The 17,210-nt window shown below is 42.0% G+C and overlaps 2 protein-coding genes across 2 annotated transcripts in view; one reads left to right on the top strand and one right to left on the bottom strand.

The window, feature by feature from the left end:
- NUDCD2 (NudC domain containing 2) overlaps positions 1 to 5,044 on the top strand; it is a 10,313-nt gene extending 5,269 nt beyond the window's left edge. The window contains exons 3-4 of the mRNA XM_024211935.2: positions 2,788 to 2,939; positions 4,058 to 5,044. Of these exons, the coding sequence (XP_024067703.2) occupies positions 2,788 to 2,939; positions 4,058 to 4,141 (236 nt within the window). The 3' untranslated portion in view covers positions 4,142 to 5,044. The remainder of the gene's footprint in view (positions 1 to 2,787; positions 2,940 to 4,057) is intronic.
- A 3,782-nt stretch (positions 5,045 to 8,826) lies between these two features.
- CCNG1 (cyclin G1) lies at positions 8,827 to 16,743 on the bottom strand. Its single transcript, XM_024211934.3, has 7 exons — positions 16,596 to 16,743; positions 15,187 to 15,450; positions 13,431 to 13,684; positions 12,294 to 12,372; positions 12,104 to 12,202; positions 10,822 to 11,016; positions 8,827 to 9,210 (listed from the first exon to the last, which is right to left on the bottom strand). The coding sequence occupies exons 2-6, from the start codon at positions 15,448 to 15,450 to the stop codon at positions 10,825 to 10,827; spliced, it is 888 nt and encodes a 295-aa protein (XP_024067702.2). The 5' UTR covers positions 16,596 to 16,743; the 3' UTR covers positions 8,827 to 9,210; positions 10,822 to 10,824.
- Between the last annotated feature and the right edge of the window lie 467 nt (positions 16,744 to 17,210).

Genomic DNA, 17,210 nt, shown 5'->3' on the forward strand with positions numbered 1-17,210 from the left:
CATCCGAAGAAGTGGGTTGTAGCCCACGAAAGCTTATGCTCTAATAAATTTGTTAGTCTCTAAGGTGCCACAAGTACTCTTGTTCTTTTTGCCGATACAGACTAACACGGCTGCTACTCTGAAACCTGTCAAGATTTTCCTTGGCACTGTATTCCTTCCATGCAGGGACAGCATAGAGAATCAGCCATTCTGAAAAAATAGCTCCAGTTATGCATGCCTTCTTATTGGATTTCCAAATGACCGGAAGGTGTTCCTTTGAAAATCCCTTGAGAGCTCGTGGTGTTTCGGATTGGTATACTGTCAGTGGTTTCATGTTCATATCTCTGGCAGCATTACCACCTAAAAGCAAGGTTATGCGGTCTTTAGCTGCTTTAAATCCGGGCGCGGTCTTCTCCTTTCGGGAAATGTAAGTCAGCTTAGGCATTCTCTTCCAGTAGAGGCCCGTTTCATCGACATTGAAGACTTGCTTAGGGGAATAGCCACCTTCTTCAATTATTTTCTTGATAGTCCGGGAATTTTTTAGCTGCTGCAGTATTGGCACTAGCTGCCTCACCAGACATTGTGATGTTATGCAGGTGGAAGCGCCTCTTGAACCAATCATACCATCCTCGACTTGCCATGAACAGCTCTGTCTGTGATCCTTCACCTTGGTCTCTCTCTTCAAATTGTCATACAAACTTTTTTGCCTTAGCTTGTATTACTAGCAAACTTAGTTTTGGTCCTCTATCCACATTGAGAGAAGACACTCCATTATTTTCCAGCAAACTACTTCTTGATCAACTTATTGTAGTAGCACTAAGTGGTGTTACACACCGAGCACTAGCCCTGGTCTTGTTGGCATTACTCCGTATTGTTCTCACAGTGGTCGGAGTAAGACCTAGAGTGATGCCAATGTCTGCCACATGCTCGCCTGCATCAAAATGCCTTAAAGTGTCTAATTTAGTACCCAGACTAATGGTTTTCCTGGTTTGCTTACTGCTAGTGGTATTGCTAGGCACGCCACTATCACTTGCTGAACGTTTTTAACTCATGATGCTGGGTGATACTCCTCTGGATGGTGCATGCATGTGCTACTCTTTGTTCCCTTCAGCCTGGAGTGGTTGGGGTCATGCAACATCAATCGGCTATTGAAAGGGAAAGAATTTGGAAAACCCATGTCATTCTCCATGGTAATCTGCTTCCCTACTGGAAGCCCTGTGGGTTTAGGCTAGGACTAGTTATGGAGTCAGTTTCATTGCAGGTTCTTACTTTCACAGGAGCCCTGCTGGAGGAACCAAAGGCCTGTCTTCCAGGGTGCTCTGGAAAAACTGGCCCTGCTGTACCTCCTATAGTAACCATGCACTCAGCACCAGGGCAGCACTGCAGCCAATGTAGCTGTGACTGTTGTAAGAGGAGGAAAATAACCTCTGCTGCAGGGCTGCGCCCCTCCCTGCTGTGTGGATGCAGGGGCAGAGAGATGCAGCTGGCATTTAAATGAATGGCAAATCTCCATTTCACAGATTTTTATGGGAGTAGGGCCAGGCTCTGTGCATCCCTACGCAGCTTCTCCCCCTTGCTAGAGTGAAGCAGGCGCTGGAATGCTATTAGCTTGCTTTGGGTCAGCTGTCACCCTGTGTTCTTACCCCCTTCCTTCAAAAGCGGGGGGGAAGAAGCGAATGGAATGTTGTGTATTCAGGCGCAAGACAGCAAGGAAGAGTTTGCAGGTGGCTGGTGGCCTCAGGCGGAGCTTCCGCAAGCACTTGGCGTAGCGCCCTATTCCCAAGCAGGGAGGAGGGCGGTGGTTGGGCCGTAAAGTGATGATGAATCACTAGGGGGTAGTGTGCACGTAGAGTGTGTTTACAAACATACAGTAATAGGGAGGGGCCCCTGCCTTACCCACACAGGCACAGCCCGCTGTAGACAATGAGGTGGGCAAGGAGGCTGAAGGTGCCACGTTAGGCTAGGAAGCGCCTTGAGTAGCAGCAGCGGCAGCTTCCCCCTTTGCAACTCGGGTACAAGCACAGGTGCCGACTTTGCCCAGGGGTGCTCAACCCCTGGCTCTGCCCCAGGCCCGCCCTCACTCCACCCCTTCCCCCAAGGCCCCACCCCACCTCTGCCTGCTCCCGCTCCACCCCCTCCCCCAAGCACGCTGTGTCCTCACTCCTCCCCATTTCCCCCCAGACTCCTGCAAAACAGCTGATTGCAGGGGGCAGGAGGTGCGGGGAGGCAGAGAGAGGGAGGTGCTGATCCATGGGTGGGAGGCACTGGTGAGGTGGAGGGGAGCTGATGGTGGGGGCTGCCGACCCACCATGGTTCTGAGCCCCCATGAGGACCGGCTGCTCTTCCAAAGAATCCTGCAAGCAGTAGACAAAGCGGGTGGCCAAATGTTATAAGGGAACATTGCGCAACTTTAAACGAGTGTGTTCTCTAATAGAACAGCGACGTAACGACAAAACGTTAACCTGGAGGATGTTAAGTGAGGAGTTACTGTATTAATTATATTAATCTTTCTTCATCAGTCAGTCCCTCTAGAAAGGTTCCACTTAGTTTGGAGGGAGGAAATATGTATGTACAATGTTTTAAACATATGAATAAAGGGATCTTCTTTTCCTTAGTTTTCAAGTTTTCTTGTTGCACATTGGTCTGGACGTCTGAGTTTGTCTTCATTTTCAGTGAATGAAATATCTTTTTGCATAGCCTTTAAGAATGAAGTTTCACCAGAAAATTCACTGAAATATTAATGTTGAATTTGGCTGAAAAAGAGTATAGCACTTAAGTCCAATTGTTATTTCTATTTTTCTTATGAAGAAGACAGAAAATTGATACGTATTGTTCTAATGAAGACAAATAGAGATGCTGGAAATTGTTGGACCTCTTTGTTAGAAAATGAGTATGCTGCTGATCCTTGGGTACAGGACCAGATGCAGAGGAAACTTACACTGGAGAGATTCCAAAGAGAGGCAAGTCAGAGGACACTAATTACCGTTTGTTTCTTATTTATACATATTATGCACAGGTTATGGCCATGAAACTGAGAAAAATTCTTTTACATTCATCAGAGATACAGAAAGTTAACCCATTTTTACTATTTTAACCCATTCTGGTTGATTTGTCACTCAATGGGTTGAATCTTCATTAGGATATCAAACTTTGCCTATAGGATACCATTCTGTAATATGAGAGAACCTAAAACTCTTCTTTTAAAATTGAAAAAAGGCATTAGTTTTGGAAAGTAATGCATAGTTCATTTAGAATCTTGGCATTTGACTTCACTGAAAGTTGCAAGTACCCAACAGCAGGAGAATTGAGCCTTGAAAGAGGACCTGTATATGGCAGTCTCTCTGAATGATTACATATCTGTATTTAAAGTTTATTTTTCAAAATCATGTCTCCTTGAGTACATTTATACAGAACACACAGTCAAAACTTTGTTTTGAAGACAAAGGAGAGTAAACTCACTGGGCAAATAATTTCTCCCTCTATTTTGAGTAGATTTCATGCTAAACTTGTTTCCCAGTGCTGTGACTACTACTTATAGCACTTCACCGTCTTTGTGTACTAGCATTAGTAATTCAGCAGAGCTGTGGGAATAGAGTTTAACAGTTAGCAAGTGCTGAATCAGCACAATTTTTTGTTTAACAAAAAACAGCAGCATTTTTATAAAAACTAGCTGTCCAGTACTGCAGGAACTTCCCTTTTCAGATAACAATTGAAAGGGACATTGTAAAAGTCAACAGCTGTAATATTTAACCCTGCTCCCTAATAACATTTTAAAGATTTTCTTGATATGGAAATCTAGCTGCCTCCTAAACTTGGGATGGCAACAGCCTGCAAACTCACTTCTGTAGCTGGGCAAGCCACCAACCAGAATCCCAATCTCCCTTTGTGTGTAATTGCTGATGCATGTGTGCAAAAATTTTTCACTCTCCCTGGAGAATTTCAACTGTGCCAATTCCCAGGAACATAACAAGCAGAAGGTGTGTGCTTTTATCAGTTTGGGAAAGCGTTAAACTTTGATTTATACAGTGATATATTGAATATTAACCTTTATATGAATCTTTCTTTTATCTCTGTACAGAATCCTGGCTTTGACTTCAGTGGGGCAGAAATTTCTGGGAACTACAGCAAAGGGGGACCAGACTTTTCCAAACTTGAAAAATAAACTTTCAGCTGTGTTCCAAAGAACCAGAGAGAAATTCTGTGTTAAACTGAAGGAGTGGAATATGTCATTGCTAAAAAGACTTCACCTGTCTACAGAATGAATATCAAATACTGTCTCCGTGGATAGTTTACAGAGGATTCCTTTCAGTAGGATCAAGACAAACAGCAGTTAGAGGCTCATTTTTAAGTGTGCTAACTTTGATATTAATGGAAAATATGCACACATGATAAATGTACTTTAAAGGTGTCATGACTGTTTTTAAGCAGTATGGATTTGTGGAAATATTCCACAATGAAGTGAAATAGAGGCACAGTTATAGAATGCTACATAAATGTCAGCACTCATCCTCTTGTGGAGAATTAATCCTACAGGCAAGCCACCTACCATTATCCTTAACTTTGAAAGACCTATATTTTCTAAATTTTAAAAATGTACTTTTGTAGCTCTCACTTGGTTAGCAGCCTTCTGATGTGTGTTAGTAAATTCAATTTTAAAACGCAGTGGCAGAAACAAGAATATTACTCTTAAGTGCAGAAAATAAGTTTTGACATTTTAGTGTTGTGCCAAATGTTGCTGAAGGACAAACAGCGTGGTAGCAAAAAGTCAAAAGGTTTAGGTTGAAGCCTGGGTTCTAGTACTCGTAGGTCTACTTACAGTATAGTAATTTAATATTCTTTGTGGGAGGAGAAGAGGTTTTGGTTTCTGAAAGGGTGGAATACTTTGCCTGTAGGATGCAATTCTGTGTACTTAAAAGTTAAAACTCTTTTTAGAATTTAAAAAACTGTTCCCATGTGAGAGCTACCATATTGTACCTCTTCCTGACTAACACATTGAACAAAATGTTGACTTACATACCATTGTGCAAGAAAATAAATGTGCAGTTATGTATTTCTATTGTCCCTACTTAGTGTACAGTTTGAATTTAAGAAAATATAAATTTTAATTACAGGTTTTGGCTAGTGCTTAACTACTTAGTATTATGTGCTTTATATGAAAGTTACATATTCTAAGACTTTCCTATTTTAATTCTTAATGTAGCCAGCAGAGACTGAGTATATGTCCAACATATACAATTACAAAAGCCAAATCATCTCCCAATCTAAAAGAGTAAGAAGCCTGCAGAATGCTTTGCACTGTGTTATGCATGTTTACAGATAGACCAGTTCCAGCTGTGAATTCCAGAATAGAGGTCTCTTCATTGACAATGATCTGCCAGTAGCCACCAATCCACTAAAATCTAAGGCTTAATTAAGACTGTCAGCTGATCACTCACTTCTTCCTCTCTACCCCCATAACTGTTGTAGGGTGCAAGAACCTAATCCATTTGTAAAATACTGTCAATACCTTCCATTACACCTAGGAGCAAATATAGTAAAGCTACATTCTTGTAACACTCCATGAAACCATATCAAACCTCCCACTACATAGGTCAGCTGTTACCTGATCCACTGGGCTGGGATAGCATTCATTTTCTGTAGAATCTTTCATTTTATAGAAGAGGTTCAGACTTCTGAGCCATTATTACAGAGAAGAGAGTAGATATCTCACATTCCCACTAATTTCACTAGTGCATTAATCCAAAGGCTGAGACTCTAAAAATGTCCAGATAACTAGTTCTTATTTCTGACAAATAGCATGAGGATGAAAATTGAGTATGGCTGTATGGACAAATCCAGGGCAAGGAAAGAGAGGATGGGAAAGGAGGCAAACTGAAGGGCAAAAAGTATCTGGGCTGTGAGGTGAACATTTTGTGCCAGCAAGTGATAGTGAATTCCACAATGGGGAACTGTACAAATAAGTTAACTGAAAGTTTAGTTAATATGTAGAGAGTTTGTGCAAACTGCCTATTTATAGCAGTAGTACTAAGTAGGATTCCTGGGTACTATGATAATTTTATAGCCTGGACTATCATTAAAAATGGAATTCTGTATTCTCCACAGCCTGAGTTTGACAACTTGTACCCTTACAGCAAACATTCCTATGCAGTCCAGGCTCTGGATTTGGTGCCCTGTGATGCTTTGGGAGAGTTCTGCAAAGACAGGCCAAGATGAGCATCTTACTGCAATATAAATGGGAGATGGCAAAACTTTCAGCAAACCTACATCTAAGCTGCAACTGTTTAGAATTGTACCAAACACAGAGGAGGAAAAAGCTGTGATTATGTATCTTGAAGTTAGGGAACAAGACTTTTTTTTAAAGTAGTGGAAGGAGGCCCTGTTACCATCCACTTCCAGTTATTGCCTAAAAGTGGTTTCTACTGTAGTCAGATCCATACAAGACACTGTCTAGGGTTCATAAGGAGGAGATGGAGTGGTTCATGTAAGATATGATTTCACTTGAGTTCAAATCCCTTTTGCTCTCTCCAGATGCCTCAGACATAAAGCCAAGAGGTAATGTGAGCTTTCTGGATAGGAGCATAGTTATCTAACAGCTTCATTTAGGTTTTCATGTTGTACAGCTCATCAAGAAATCACCCCTGCAGCTGAGGGAGAAGTAACTGCTTAGTCAGCCCTTCAAAATCAATTGTAAAAGCATTAGCAAAGGTATGAAATGGACACTTAAGAGTCCTTTCTCAAGACTTGCTTATGTAAGAAGGCCACTATAATACTTTGTTTAGGGCTACAATAAAGCTCTCCTCACAGCTCTTCTGAAGCCCTCCTACACTAATTTTATTTGCTATAGAAACTGGTGCCAATACCAAACTCCCAGTTCTTGGGGAGGATAGTTTTCAAGCCTCCTGTTCAAAATCTGAGTATCCACATAGAAGGTATCTAAGGTCTCTTTAAAAAAAACAAAAAACAAAAAAAACCCACCCACAAATGAAGTGTAGGAACATGTAGCGTACTAGTAAATAGTGTGGTGTTGCAACCACTGTGGACTTTACTATATCCTACATTTCAGGTAGAGCAATCCTTTAGAAAAAGTCAGGATAGTCTATTTCAGATATTTGGCTCCTGCTTTGACATTTAAAGTCAAACTAGAGAGGAAGTGAAAACCAACCCTACTCATCTATACATCAAATAAATCTTGCTAGGTTTGTTTAGTCTTAGGTATCACATATAAAAAAAATTTTTTCCTTAAACAATAAGTTGACCACTGTTTTAAGATAGATGACAATGAGATCTGTACAATGACTCTTAGCACCTACAGTTTAAGTTTACTTTCATAAGAGCATTTATTTGGGAAGTTTAATTACTGTTCACAGAATAGTAAAGAAACCGATAGAGAGTTTTGTAATAGGTAGTGGGAAGAGTGTCAAAAGGACAATTACTGATACCTGCATTTCAATAAGGTTTATTGAAAGGTACATTCTTTAATGAAATTGAGACAATGTTACTTCTGCTAAGAATGGCACAGTGCATCTTCAGCCGTTGCATTCAACTTGCATAGCATGTACTATCCTTTGCTTCCCTTGCCCCTTTCACCGGGCAGCAGTTAGCAGTGGTAACTACATACAGCATACCTATCTGCATGGTCAAGGCTAGCAACAACATTCATCTATAAGTTCATAGTAGAATTTTCCCCCCGTTTAGTTTAAAGTGCTCTGGAGGAAGTTTGACTACGCTTTTACTACATTAGAAGGAAGGTGAGGAGTGTTTCCCCAAAATCAATGTTCGACTTTAAAAAGTAGATGTTGGTGTACCAGCCCCACATTTTATTTAACTATTCACAGTTCTTTTCTCTCATTGCCCAAATAAGTTAAGAGTACATGCAGGAGTTATTAATGATTGACCAGTAAGAGGGTCTCATGCAATGTGATGTGGAGCATTCAGAAGTCGCTGCCTACATCCCAGCTTCAGCCATTCATTTCATGGCCTACAACACTGCAGCTTTACTTGCTCTTAGGCATCCCATTTATGAACATCTTTAGAGTGTACTCTCTCATATGTTTGACCTTCCTCTATTGCTGAGGAGCTAGCATTGACACATAGGGTTTAGATCTTTTAGTGACAAACCAGGAATGAAGCTGTATTTGTTCTAAGTAGCAGAGTTGATTCAGAACTCAAACTATTAAGAGGTATAGATGCAGTTTCCTATTTGGGCAACAAAAGCTGATGGTCATCTTACATTATGGTGGTACTGGTACAATTTCTATTGAGGGCATGCAAACTGCACCTGCATAATAATCAGAATTTGTCCCCTTGTCTATAAGTGAACTTAGTTTTTTTTCCCCCTAGTGTTAGGCTCTGCAACGGACTAGACAGAAATAGCAAAGCAGCAGTTTTACTGACATTGTAAACTGATATAGGGTGCAATTTGCTTGTTAAAGCCATGCTTTCAATCTCCACTAAAGTTCACAAAATTATACTTTTCACAAAAATATGGGTAGAAGGATGGCTAAGTTCAGTAATGATGCAGAGTAACAACTGCAGGCTTTCCCAGCATAGTGTCTGTCTGATTTGTATTTTATCATCTTAGCTAGATTTGTCAACTCTGCACTGGAGGTGAAGTAAGTGGACTACACTGCATCAAAGGACCAAGGCCTTGTGCAGGAGGACATGGCTACTCAAAGAAAACATGACACAGAATACAAAACATTTGACTTAGTCTCTTATCTGTCCAGTGCAGTATCTAAGATTTGTCTGAGACTATTTGGTAGCCTCAGCAGTCCTGAAGCACATTATGCCCCCTATGTTTCAAGTACAAAGGTTTTAGGAGGTGGAGAATCAAATTGCATGAAGTAATCTAACTAAACAGCCACAGTTGCAGTAACCAAGGTTAAACTACACTAGCTGTTCTATCAGTTAGCTACCAAGTTGCCTAAGGCTATTCACTACTATAAAACAGCATTATGATGCTTCACTGTTACATATGCATATTTCAATATTCAGACAGGTTTTAGTCATTCATCCTTTAGGAACTTTTTACTACTTATTACTCCTGTAGTCAGCACCAATACAACTGCATTTGCTGGAAAGGTCTACTAAAGAAACCTGGATGTTTTAGTTTTCCAAGAGTTGAACTTCAGATGCTGGAACAGCTGTCATGTTTTAGGCTTCAGTTTTCAATTCCACAGCTGAATTCTGTAAACCAGCCTTCAGCATAGTCATCTTTCCATTTTAAGATTCCTGTGCAGACAGTATAAGAGACATTAAGTCAACTAAACAGCTGTTACTACAAATGGCTACGTGCTGTACAGCTGTAGTGCAGCAAGACAATTTCTGCCCCTTAAAGTAGGGGGAGGATGGGGGAGGGGGAAAGGATACTCCAGGGAAGACAGTTAATGGTGGTCATTTAAAAAAAAATTAAAGTAGCAACTCAGCAGTGAAAGTTAGTTGGGTAATAGGCTAAAACAATAATTAATTTATGTCCTGCTTAGACTCCCCACCCCTGAAGTTTATTTCAGGCCTTTAAGTTTGTTTCAGCAAGAATGGTTTATCATACATTGGTTAGATACAAGCAGTGTTCCAATAAAATGTTGGAAAACAGCTTGTCTAGTCAATGCACAGGACAGAGTTAGAGGCTAGTTTTGCCAGATTAAGCTTAACCATGTTTAAACTATGTAGATACAGCAGAACCTCAGAGTTACAACCTCAGGAATGGAGGTTGTTCATAACTCTGAAGTGTTTGTAACGCTGAACAAAACGTTATGGTTGTTCTTTCAAGAGTTCACAACTGAACATGTATTTAATACAACTTTGAAACTTTATGCAGAAGAAAAATGCTGCTTTTAACCATCTTAATATAAGTGAAACAAGCACAGAAATAATTTCCTTTTTTTTTTTTTTTTACACACTAATTTTTAGCAGTTTACATTTAACACAATTCTGTACTGTACAGTATTTGCTTTTTCCCCGCCCCAATCTCTGCTGCCTGACTGCATACTTTCAGGTCCAAATGAAGTGTGTGGTTGACCGGTCAGTTTTTAACTCTGGTGTTTGTAACTGAATTTCTACTGTAGAGCCTTTGGAAGTGTGAGGGGAAGCAATGTCTTAATGCATTAAATACCCTGTCAATGGAAGTAGATGTATTTTTGTAGGAAAATCATTGTCTGACACCAGCTTTGTAGACTTTTCTGTGACAGTTATCTCAGAATCTTTATTGCATAGCCTGTACGCATGTTAGGAACATTTGTCCTGAAGTCCTAGGACAACCAGAAACTTGTTACAGGCAAGCCAATTTCAGTAACTTGGTGTCTGGAGGATGAGCTAACCAACCTTCACTATAAATTTTGGTGCACTGATTGATACATTGGACCTGCTGCTCAAGTATAGACACTCCTCTTCCTCTCCCTCTCCTCTTTTTCCTTGTAAGCATCAGAATGTGAAGCAAGTTAACAACCTGGCATCTTTGTCACATTCCACCACTTGCTCTGCTCACCTAGCTGTGCTCCAGACTTCAGTGAGTGAGATTCAAGTGGCGGACACCACAGTATGGGAAAGAACTGGTACTCTGCTACAGGAGACATTAGGAGGGTTGCCAGTTTGTATTTTCAGACTCAGATATTAGTGTTGATGCACCTAAAGGTCAGCAGAATGTGTCCAAGAATTGACAGGCCACTTGGAATGTGTTGATTAAATTGAGGAGTTGCTTTGTTTGACAGCTAAATTGAATATCTAGGCTGTGCCTAGGGGGCTGAAGAAACCTCCTCCAGTCTAGTAAGCAGGAAGAAAGTTTTAGTTGTTTAAGGATTCCTGTTTGTGCACAAATCTAAGTTGAAAGCAGCTAAAGAAAGTTACCTGTTATGAGCCAGTCTCTGGGATTGTGGGGAGGTGTGAGATTCTGTAGTAGCTATGCTTCAGCTGCCGTGCTGTACGTCCTGACACAATCCACTTCAGCTTCTGAACATTTGGTTTTGAACACTTGTTTGATGAGTATTCTGCAAGGCACTTTAATACCAGCTCCTTCCAGAAAGTTAGGTCTCTGCTATTTGTCTGAATGAAGAAAGGTTGAAGCTAGAATTAAGCACCCATTTCCCAGTTGTTTTAATCTACCCTCAAGCAAGCTAAATTAAGAAAAGCCTTGTACCACATGCCAATTGTGGGAGGTATGAAGGGGACAAGCTTAGGTGCCAATAGACTGCAGAAGGCTCTTAGTTATTAAGAGGTTCCCCCCACTTCCACTAAAGGAGCCTTGCTGCTCCCCCCATGCCACCCCTGACCTGGAGACTAATATCACTGTACCCCAGCATGTATCAGAACCAGCCTTCATTTACTAAGCTATTGCAGCCTCCGCAACTATTTAAGTTGAAAAATTGTAGGTTTTTTTTTTTTTTAAAATACAAAGAGCAAGAGCTTGGACAAAATACTTCACATTATTTTTGTGACTTACTTTACTGGGCACCTCCAACAGAAAGGACTAGTTGTTCCCTTGTGAACAAGTTTCACAATAGTTCCACAGAATGACGCCATATAAGTTGTGGATGATAGTAATAGTCAAGTTGAGCGGAAACCTGATTTGTTGGTTTTCCTTCGCAGTTTATTTACATCAGCTCCCACTGGCTGCGGTTCGCCGTTCCAGGCCAATGGGGCTGCGGGAAGCAGCAGCCAGCACATCCCTCGGCCCACGCCGCTTCCCGTAGCCCCCATTGGCCTAGAATGGGAGACTGCAGCCAGTGGGAGCTGCGATTGGCCAAACCTGCGGACGCTGCAGGTAAACAAACCGGCCCAGCAGCGTATTTCCCTAACTGGCTGTGTGCCAAAGGTTGCTAATTCCTGATTTACATCATGGATACTGTGAAGGACTGTTGTGTGCTTTCATCCCCTATGAGCCAGTCACATGAATGCTGCATAAAAGTTACAAGCAAGTTTTTCAAATCTCTCCATCTCGGGAGAAAAAAGTCAACTCCCATTTGTCAGATCAAGTAAAGAATTATTCCATTTTTAATGGTAGCAAACTAGAATCCTTTCTTTGGAGGAGCCTTCAAGACAAGCAGAATGATGTTCAACAACCTAATGTTAAACTTGTTCAGAGACTCTACCCTTCACTGTTCTTAGGGTCATTTTCCCCCCCATGACCTACCTTGGAATGTATTTGAAGGCATTCTATCGCCTCTTTCAACTCTAGCAGTTTCTTTTCTTCGATCTCTAGTGCCAATATAGATAATGCCAAAACAGAAGGCTAAGGGAAACAAAGTAAATGTTAATACTGACAGCTGAGACTGTTAAGCTTCAGTAAACTCAGTGTGCTTATGGTATTAGAAACCACTTACCTTGGCTTTAGAGAACATGATTCTGCAGTGACATGCCTTAAGCTGGGCTTCAAGTCTCTCAAAATTAAGATGCTTTCTCCTGTAAGAGAATGGCATTAAGAGTTTAGTTAATTGTAGAGAGCATGTAATTTTCTTTTTCGGTATATAAATCAGATCAAGATTGCAAAAGCCTTAGAAATTTGCTGAGTGTTTAATACAAAATTACTCAGACATTCTCTTAGATACGGTTTAAGGGCTCCATCAGTTCCAGAAGTGTTTGTGAAAGAAGAATGACAGGCTTCTTTTAAGTTCAGAGGTGTTGGGTATGTCTACACTTAAACCGCTACAGCAGTGCTGCTGCCGCAATTCAGTGTATACAGTAACCTATGTCAGTGGCAGGGGTTCTCCTGTCAGCATAGGTAATCCACCTCCCCACTTCTGCTGTCTACACCAGGGGTTAGGTTGGCATAGCTACATTCAGGGTGTAGATTTTTCACACCAGAGAGATGTAGGTATGCCAATGTAAGTTCCCATTGTAGACTAACCTTAGGACTCAGTTGCTGTACTATAAAATTAAGTGTTGCAACTTAATGTGCTATTGCTTTGTTTTATACATAGATATTTTTCTATATACATTTGCAAGACTGGCAACATGGTAAAGTAAAAGCAGTTTTGACTTTATATCCCCGGTTGTTTTTACCCAGCTAAGGGGTATTACAGGTTTGATGTGCTTACAATATTTGTTGACCAAGCAAGTTTTGATCTTGAAGTAACTAAGGATATTCATGAACCAGTTGTCTTTTCAGAGAAGACATTTTGAAAGACTGTCAGACACTACTGCTGCTTGATCAGCAATGCATTAACCTGCACCTGTTCAGCAAGGCTGTTTCCCTGATCTAAAACTATGCTCAGAGTCATTTTTATTTTAGCTGTAAACAACGTTGTCCCTGAAGTAGGAGAAAGCTCTGTTCCTTAGAGCACAGTATCAATCCACAGGGATTCATATCAGCCACTGTTTACCTGTTTGTAACTGTTTGCATTCTCACTTTTGATTTAAATTGTATACATTAAAGTAGATTACTTGAGCAATTTTCCCCCCCACCAGCCCTTTCCAGTGGGCAGAGAAGCTTCAAAGTCATGGTGAAATAGTTGTTTTACCTTTCACAAGGTAAATTCTCATGGATGAGCAAGTGATAGAGTTGTAGAAACTGAAAGGCAGTTGTAGCTTTGATTCTCCAGTATAGCTTCTCTAACACAATTTTCTCCATTCTCATCATGTCAGATACAGTGAACCTATACTGGCTTATTCGAATTAAGTCAGAGGCTAAGGGAATGTTTCTTTCCTCTTCTGTTGCTTTCACAGCCAGGTAGAAGCAGCAGAGTCCAACACAGCCTAAGTGTTTAGGCTGCACCTAAAAGAGAGTCAAGTTCCTTATTATAATGAAAGCATTTTATAGTAAGTCAGAAAAATAAACATGTATTCAGCTAAAATAGATGTTGGGCTCTCTTTTTAAGCCAAGCTCTGCAGGTAGCAATCATTTTGCATACTGTAACTCGACCATCCGCATCCATACACCACGATGTCAGATGCCCAAAATTACTTCACTCTGCTTTCTACAAATAGGGGCATTTGGGAGATTCCCTTCTCTTATACTGAGCTTTCCTTATTGTATTAGAAATGTAGCCATTGCTATACCAGGTTAGATCAGGGTCACTAATCCAATATCCTATTGGAGAGTTAGTGAGGTATAAGAAGTTCCTTGGAGGAGAATTAATGAATAATTTAACTAGTGGACATTTCTTCCAAAACACTGAAAGAAACTGGCATGTGCTCAGAAGTGAGTGTCTAGTCCTTTTTTAATCTGATTGGGTTAGCTTTAAAATTTTCTAAAAGCATATTTTTTGGAGTCAGTAATTTTCCACTCCCACCCCACCCCCCATTTAGGAATATGCATGGTCTCTGACTGTGGTATGCTTAAGTTGCCTTAAGACTGAGTTGGAAGATTTTTGAATTGCTTACTTTTGATTATTATACGAGTATCTTTGAGAACTTTTATTTCTGATAGCATACACAATGGTATAATGAGATCCTCTGGTCACTCTGTGCAATTATAGGACTACTCTTCAGTCCCCAAATCCCTCCTTCCCCAAAACTATTGAAGTACTCAGTGCTGACCAACATCTGAAGTCTGTTGAGCACCTGGCATTTTGGACAAGAACCTTACAGATCTAGAGTAGTAAAATAAAAAGTAGCTTACAGGAATGTACATGTACATCTTATATTGCAAAGAGTAAGAGAAAGCATGTGTACAGGAGAGCAAGAGTAGTTTGCTGTTTAAGACTAGTGAAACTCTGACGTGTCTGCACAAATTGAGATATAGGCATCATCTACACTAGAAAATTAAGTAGGCTTAACTACATCGCTAAGGGGTGTGAAAAATCCACACCCCCCCCCCCAAAAAAAAACAAAACAAAATAAAACACCACACACCAAAAACAAAACAAAACAACCCATAGTTGAACTGACCTAACCCTGGTTTAGACATCACTAGGTCAACAGAATTCTTAAGTCCACCTAGTTACCACTTCTGGGGGGATATGTATTACCTGCACAGATGGGAGACCCTGACCTGTTAGCATAGGTATGTTTACAATGAAGTGCTATAGCAGCATAGCTGTGCCATTATAGCACTCCAAGTGTAGACAAGCCCATAGGCTGTATCTTCACTTGGAATAAAGGTGTTCTTAACTAGAGTTAAAATCTGATGTGAAAACTACATAGTGCTCGTCTTCAATAAGTTAGGAGGTTACGTTAAAGGCTATGAAGCATAGCTAACATTCCCCCCCCCCTTAATTAAGTGAAGGCAAGGCCATAGAAAGTTAGTGCATTAGAGCTTATGTTTCCAAAACATACCTTCATTTTTGACAGAAACCGGTCTAAGAAATTCACAGCTAAAGAAAACGTTTCTGTATTGAAGCCAAAGAATTGAGTTAAGCTGAGGAGATCTTTTACTTCAAAGTCTCGCAACCTTGCAGTCATTCGGAGGCCATTGTCATGAGCAGTTTCAATTAGTCTCAGGCCAGAAGCCTTTGGCTGATATCTTAACTCTTGTTCCAACAGAGCATTGAGCTGATATAGCAATTCTTGAGCTTCAGTTGTTACAAGCATTTCAATCATCTGTAATGAGACACAAATACTTAATGCAAGAAGCTACTAAAAAGAGTCCCAAAATGCCTTTATGATATGCTGGGGAGTTACATTTGCCCCAACATCAATCAGTGGCAAAGATGCTCTTCAAAGCACATGAAAGCGCTTCAACCTTCCCCAAGAGGATAGAATTACATCATAACATTAGCAAGCTCTACTTAGATTTATAATGACTCCCTCTCTATTGTTCTAGTCCAGGGGTTCTTAAACTGGGGGTCAGGACCCCTCAGGGTCACAAGGTTATTACGGGGGGGGGGGCAGGTCATGAGCTGTCAGCCTCCACCCCAAACCCTGCTTTGCTTCCAGCATTTATAATGGTGTTAAATATATTTTAAAAAGTGTTTTTAATTTATAAGGGGGTCACACTTAGAGGCTTGCTATGTGAAAGAGGTCACAAGTACAAAAGTTGGAGAACCACTGTTCTAGTCAGACATTTTCTGCTGTTATATTTCTGAACTTAGACTTTTGATTTTATAGTACACATTTTACAGAAGATTTTATTATTTACGGATTTGGGTGGCCTTCAGTTGGTGTGTTATGGTCAGCAAGCAGCCTTCCCCTTTAGTATACACCCTGAAACGCCCACATTATACAGGAATCTGTGCTGGCATTTTATGTATGCAAGGAACCCAACCTCAAGTTCAGAAGTCTTCCTCCAAGAGAGAGGTCAGCATTTGCAGATAGCGGAGCTGTAGCGCTGACTGAAGAGCACAGACACATTGCACACACGTCAGCTGCCCGAGTCCCTCCAGTCACTCAGCACCTCCCCCTCCACAGTGACATGCCTGGGCTTGTCCGCCCCGCTCGGGAGAGAGGGGACTCGGGCTTATAGACCCCGAGACAATCTTAGTGGGGGGAGGAGGGGGGTTCAAATCCTCCTCCCAGCAATTACAGCTTGACCCCTGACAGCCCCAAGCTGTAACCCCACAGACCGGCTGGGCGTGGGGCAGAGAACCGACCGCCCAGCCTGCAGCCTCTGGTCCCCCAAACCCTCACGCGATGGATCGTCCCCCCCGCCCCCAGCCCAAACCCATAAACGATCCATCCTCCCACCTTACCCAGCCTGGAGCCCCCCAGCCAAACCCGCGCCCGATAGTCCCCCGCCGAGCCCTTACCGTGCGATCGGGGGCAGGCGCCAGGTCCTGCTCGGGGCCGCGGGCACCTCACAGATAAATACTTATAAAACGTTACTTAAAACCCCAGCGTGTTTAAAAATAAATAACCGCGCGTCGCCGCCCCGAGACTGCCCGGGACCCCACTGCGGCGGCGCCTGCCCCTACCACCCACCGGCTCGCGCCCCCCGCCCTTATGTAGACAGGGGCGGACGAGCGCCGCCCATACTCGCCTCCGGTTGGCTGCTTAAGGGGCTGATCGACCAGCCAGTCGGCCAATCAAGACGCTGACTGAGAGGGAGGCCGAGGCTGGCGTTTACTGGCTTCAGATGTAACCTCGGAGGTCGGTTAGGGGAGGTGTCACTGATCCGAAGCGCCGCCTGCTTTGGTCAGCAGGGGCAGAGGCAGCTCCTTGCACCATAGAAATGTCAGGCTCGTGCCTAGATGCACCTGATGAAGTCACCAAAGGCACCTTGCTGCCCTCCTGCCCAGAGTCCCTGGCTTCTGGGCGCTTTTCTGCTAGGGCTGTGCCATGGGTCAAATGGCCCACGAGCCATCATGGGCCCTGGAGAGCTAGAGTCTGAATCTTTCCGGCACCACCAAATAAGTCAGCACCAT

The sequence above is a fragment of the Terrapene carolina genome, unplaced genomic scaffold (assembly GCF_002925995.2).
Source record: "Terrapene carolina triunguis isolate 2854851 unplaced genomic scaffold, T_m_triunguis-2.0 Scaffold838, whole genome shotgun sequence".
In the NCBI taxonomy this organism is placed as follows: Eukaryota; Metazoa; Chordata; order Testudines; family Emydidae; genus Terrapene; species Terrapene triunguis.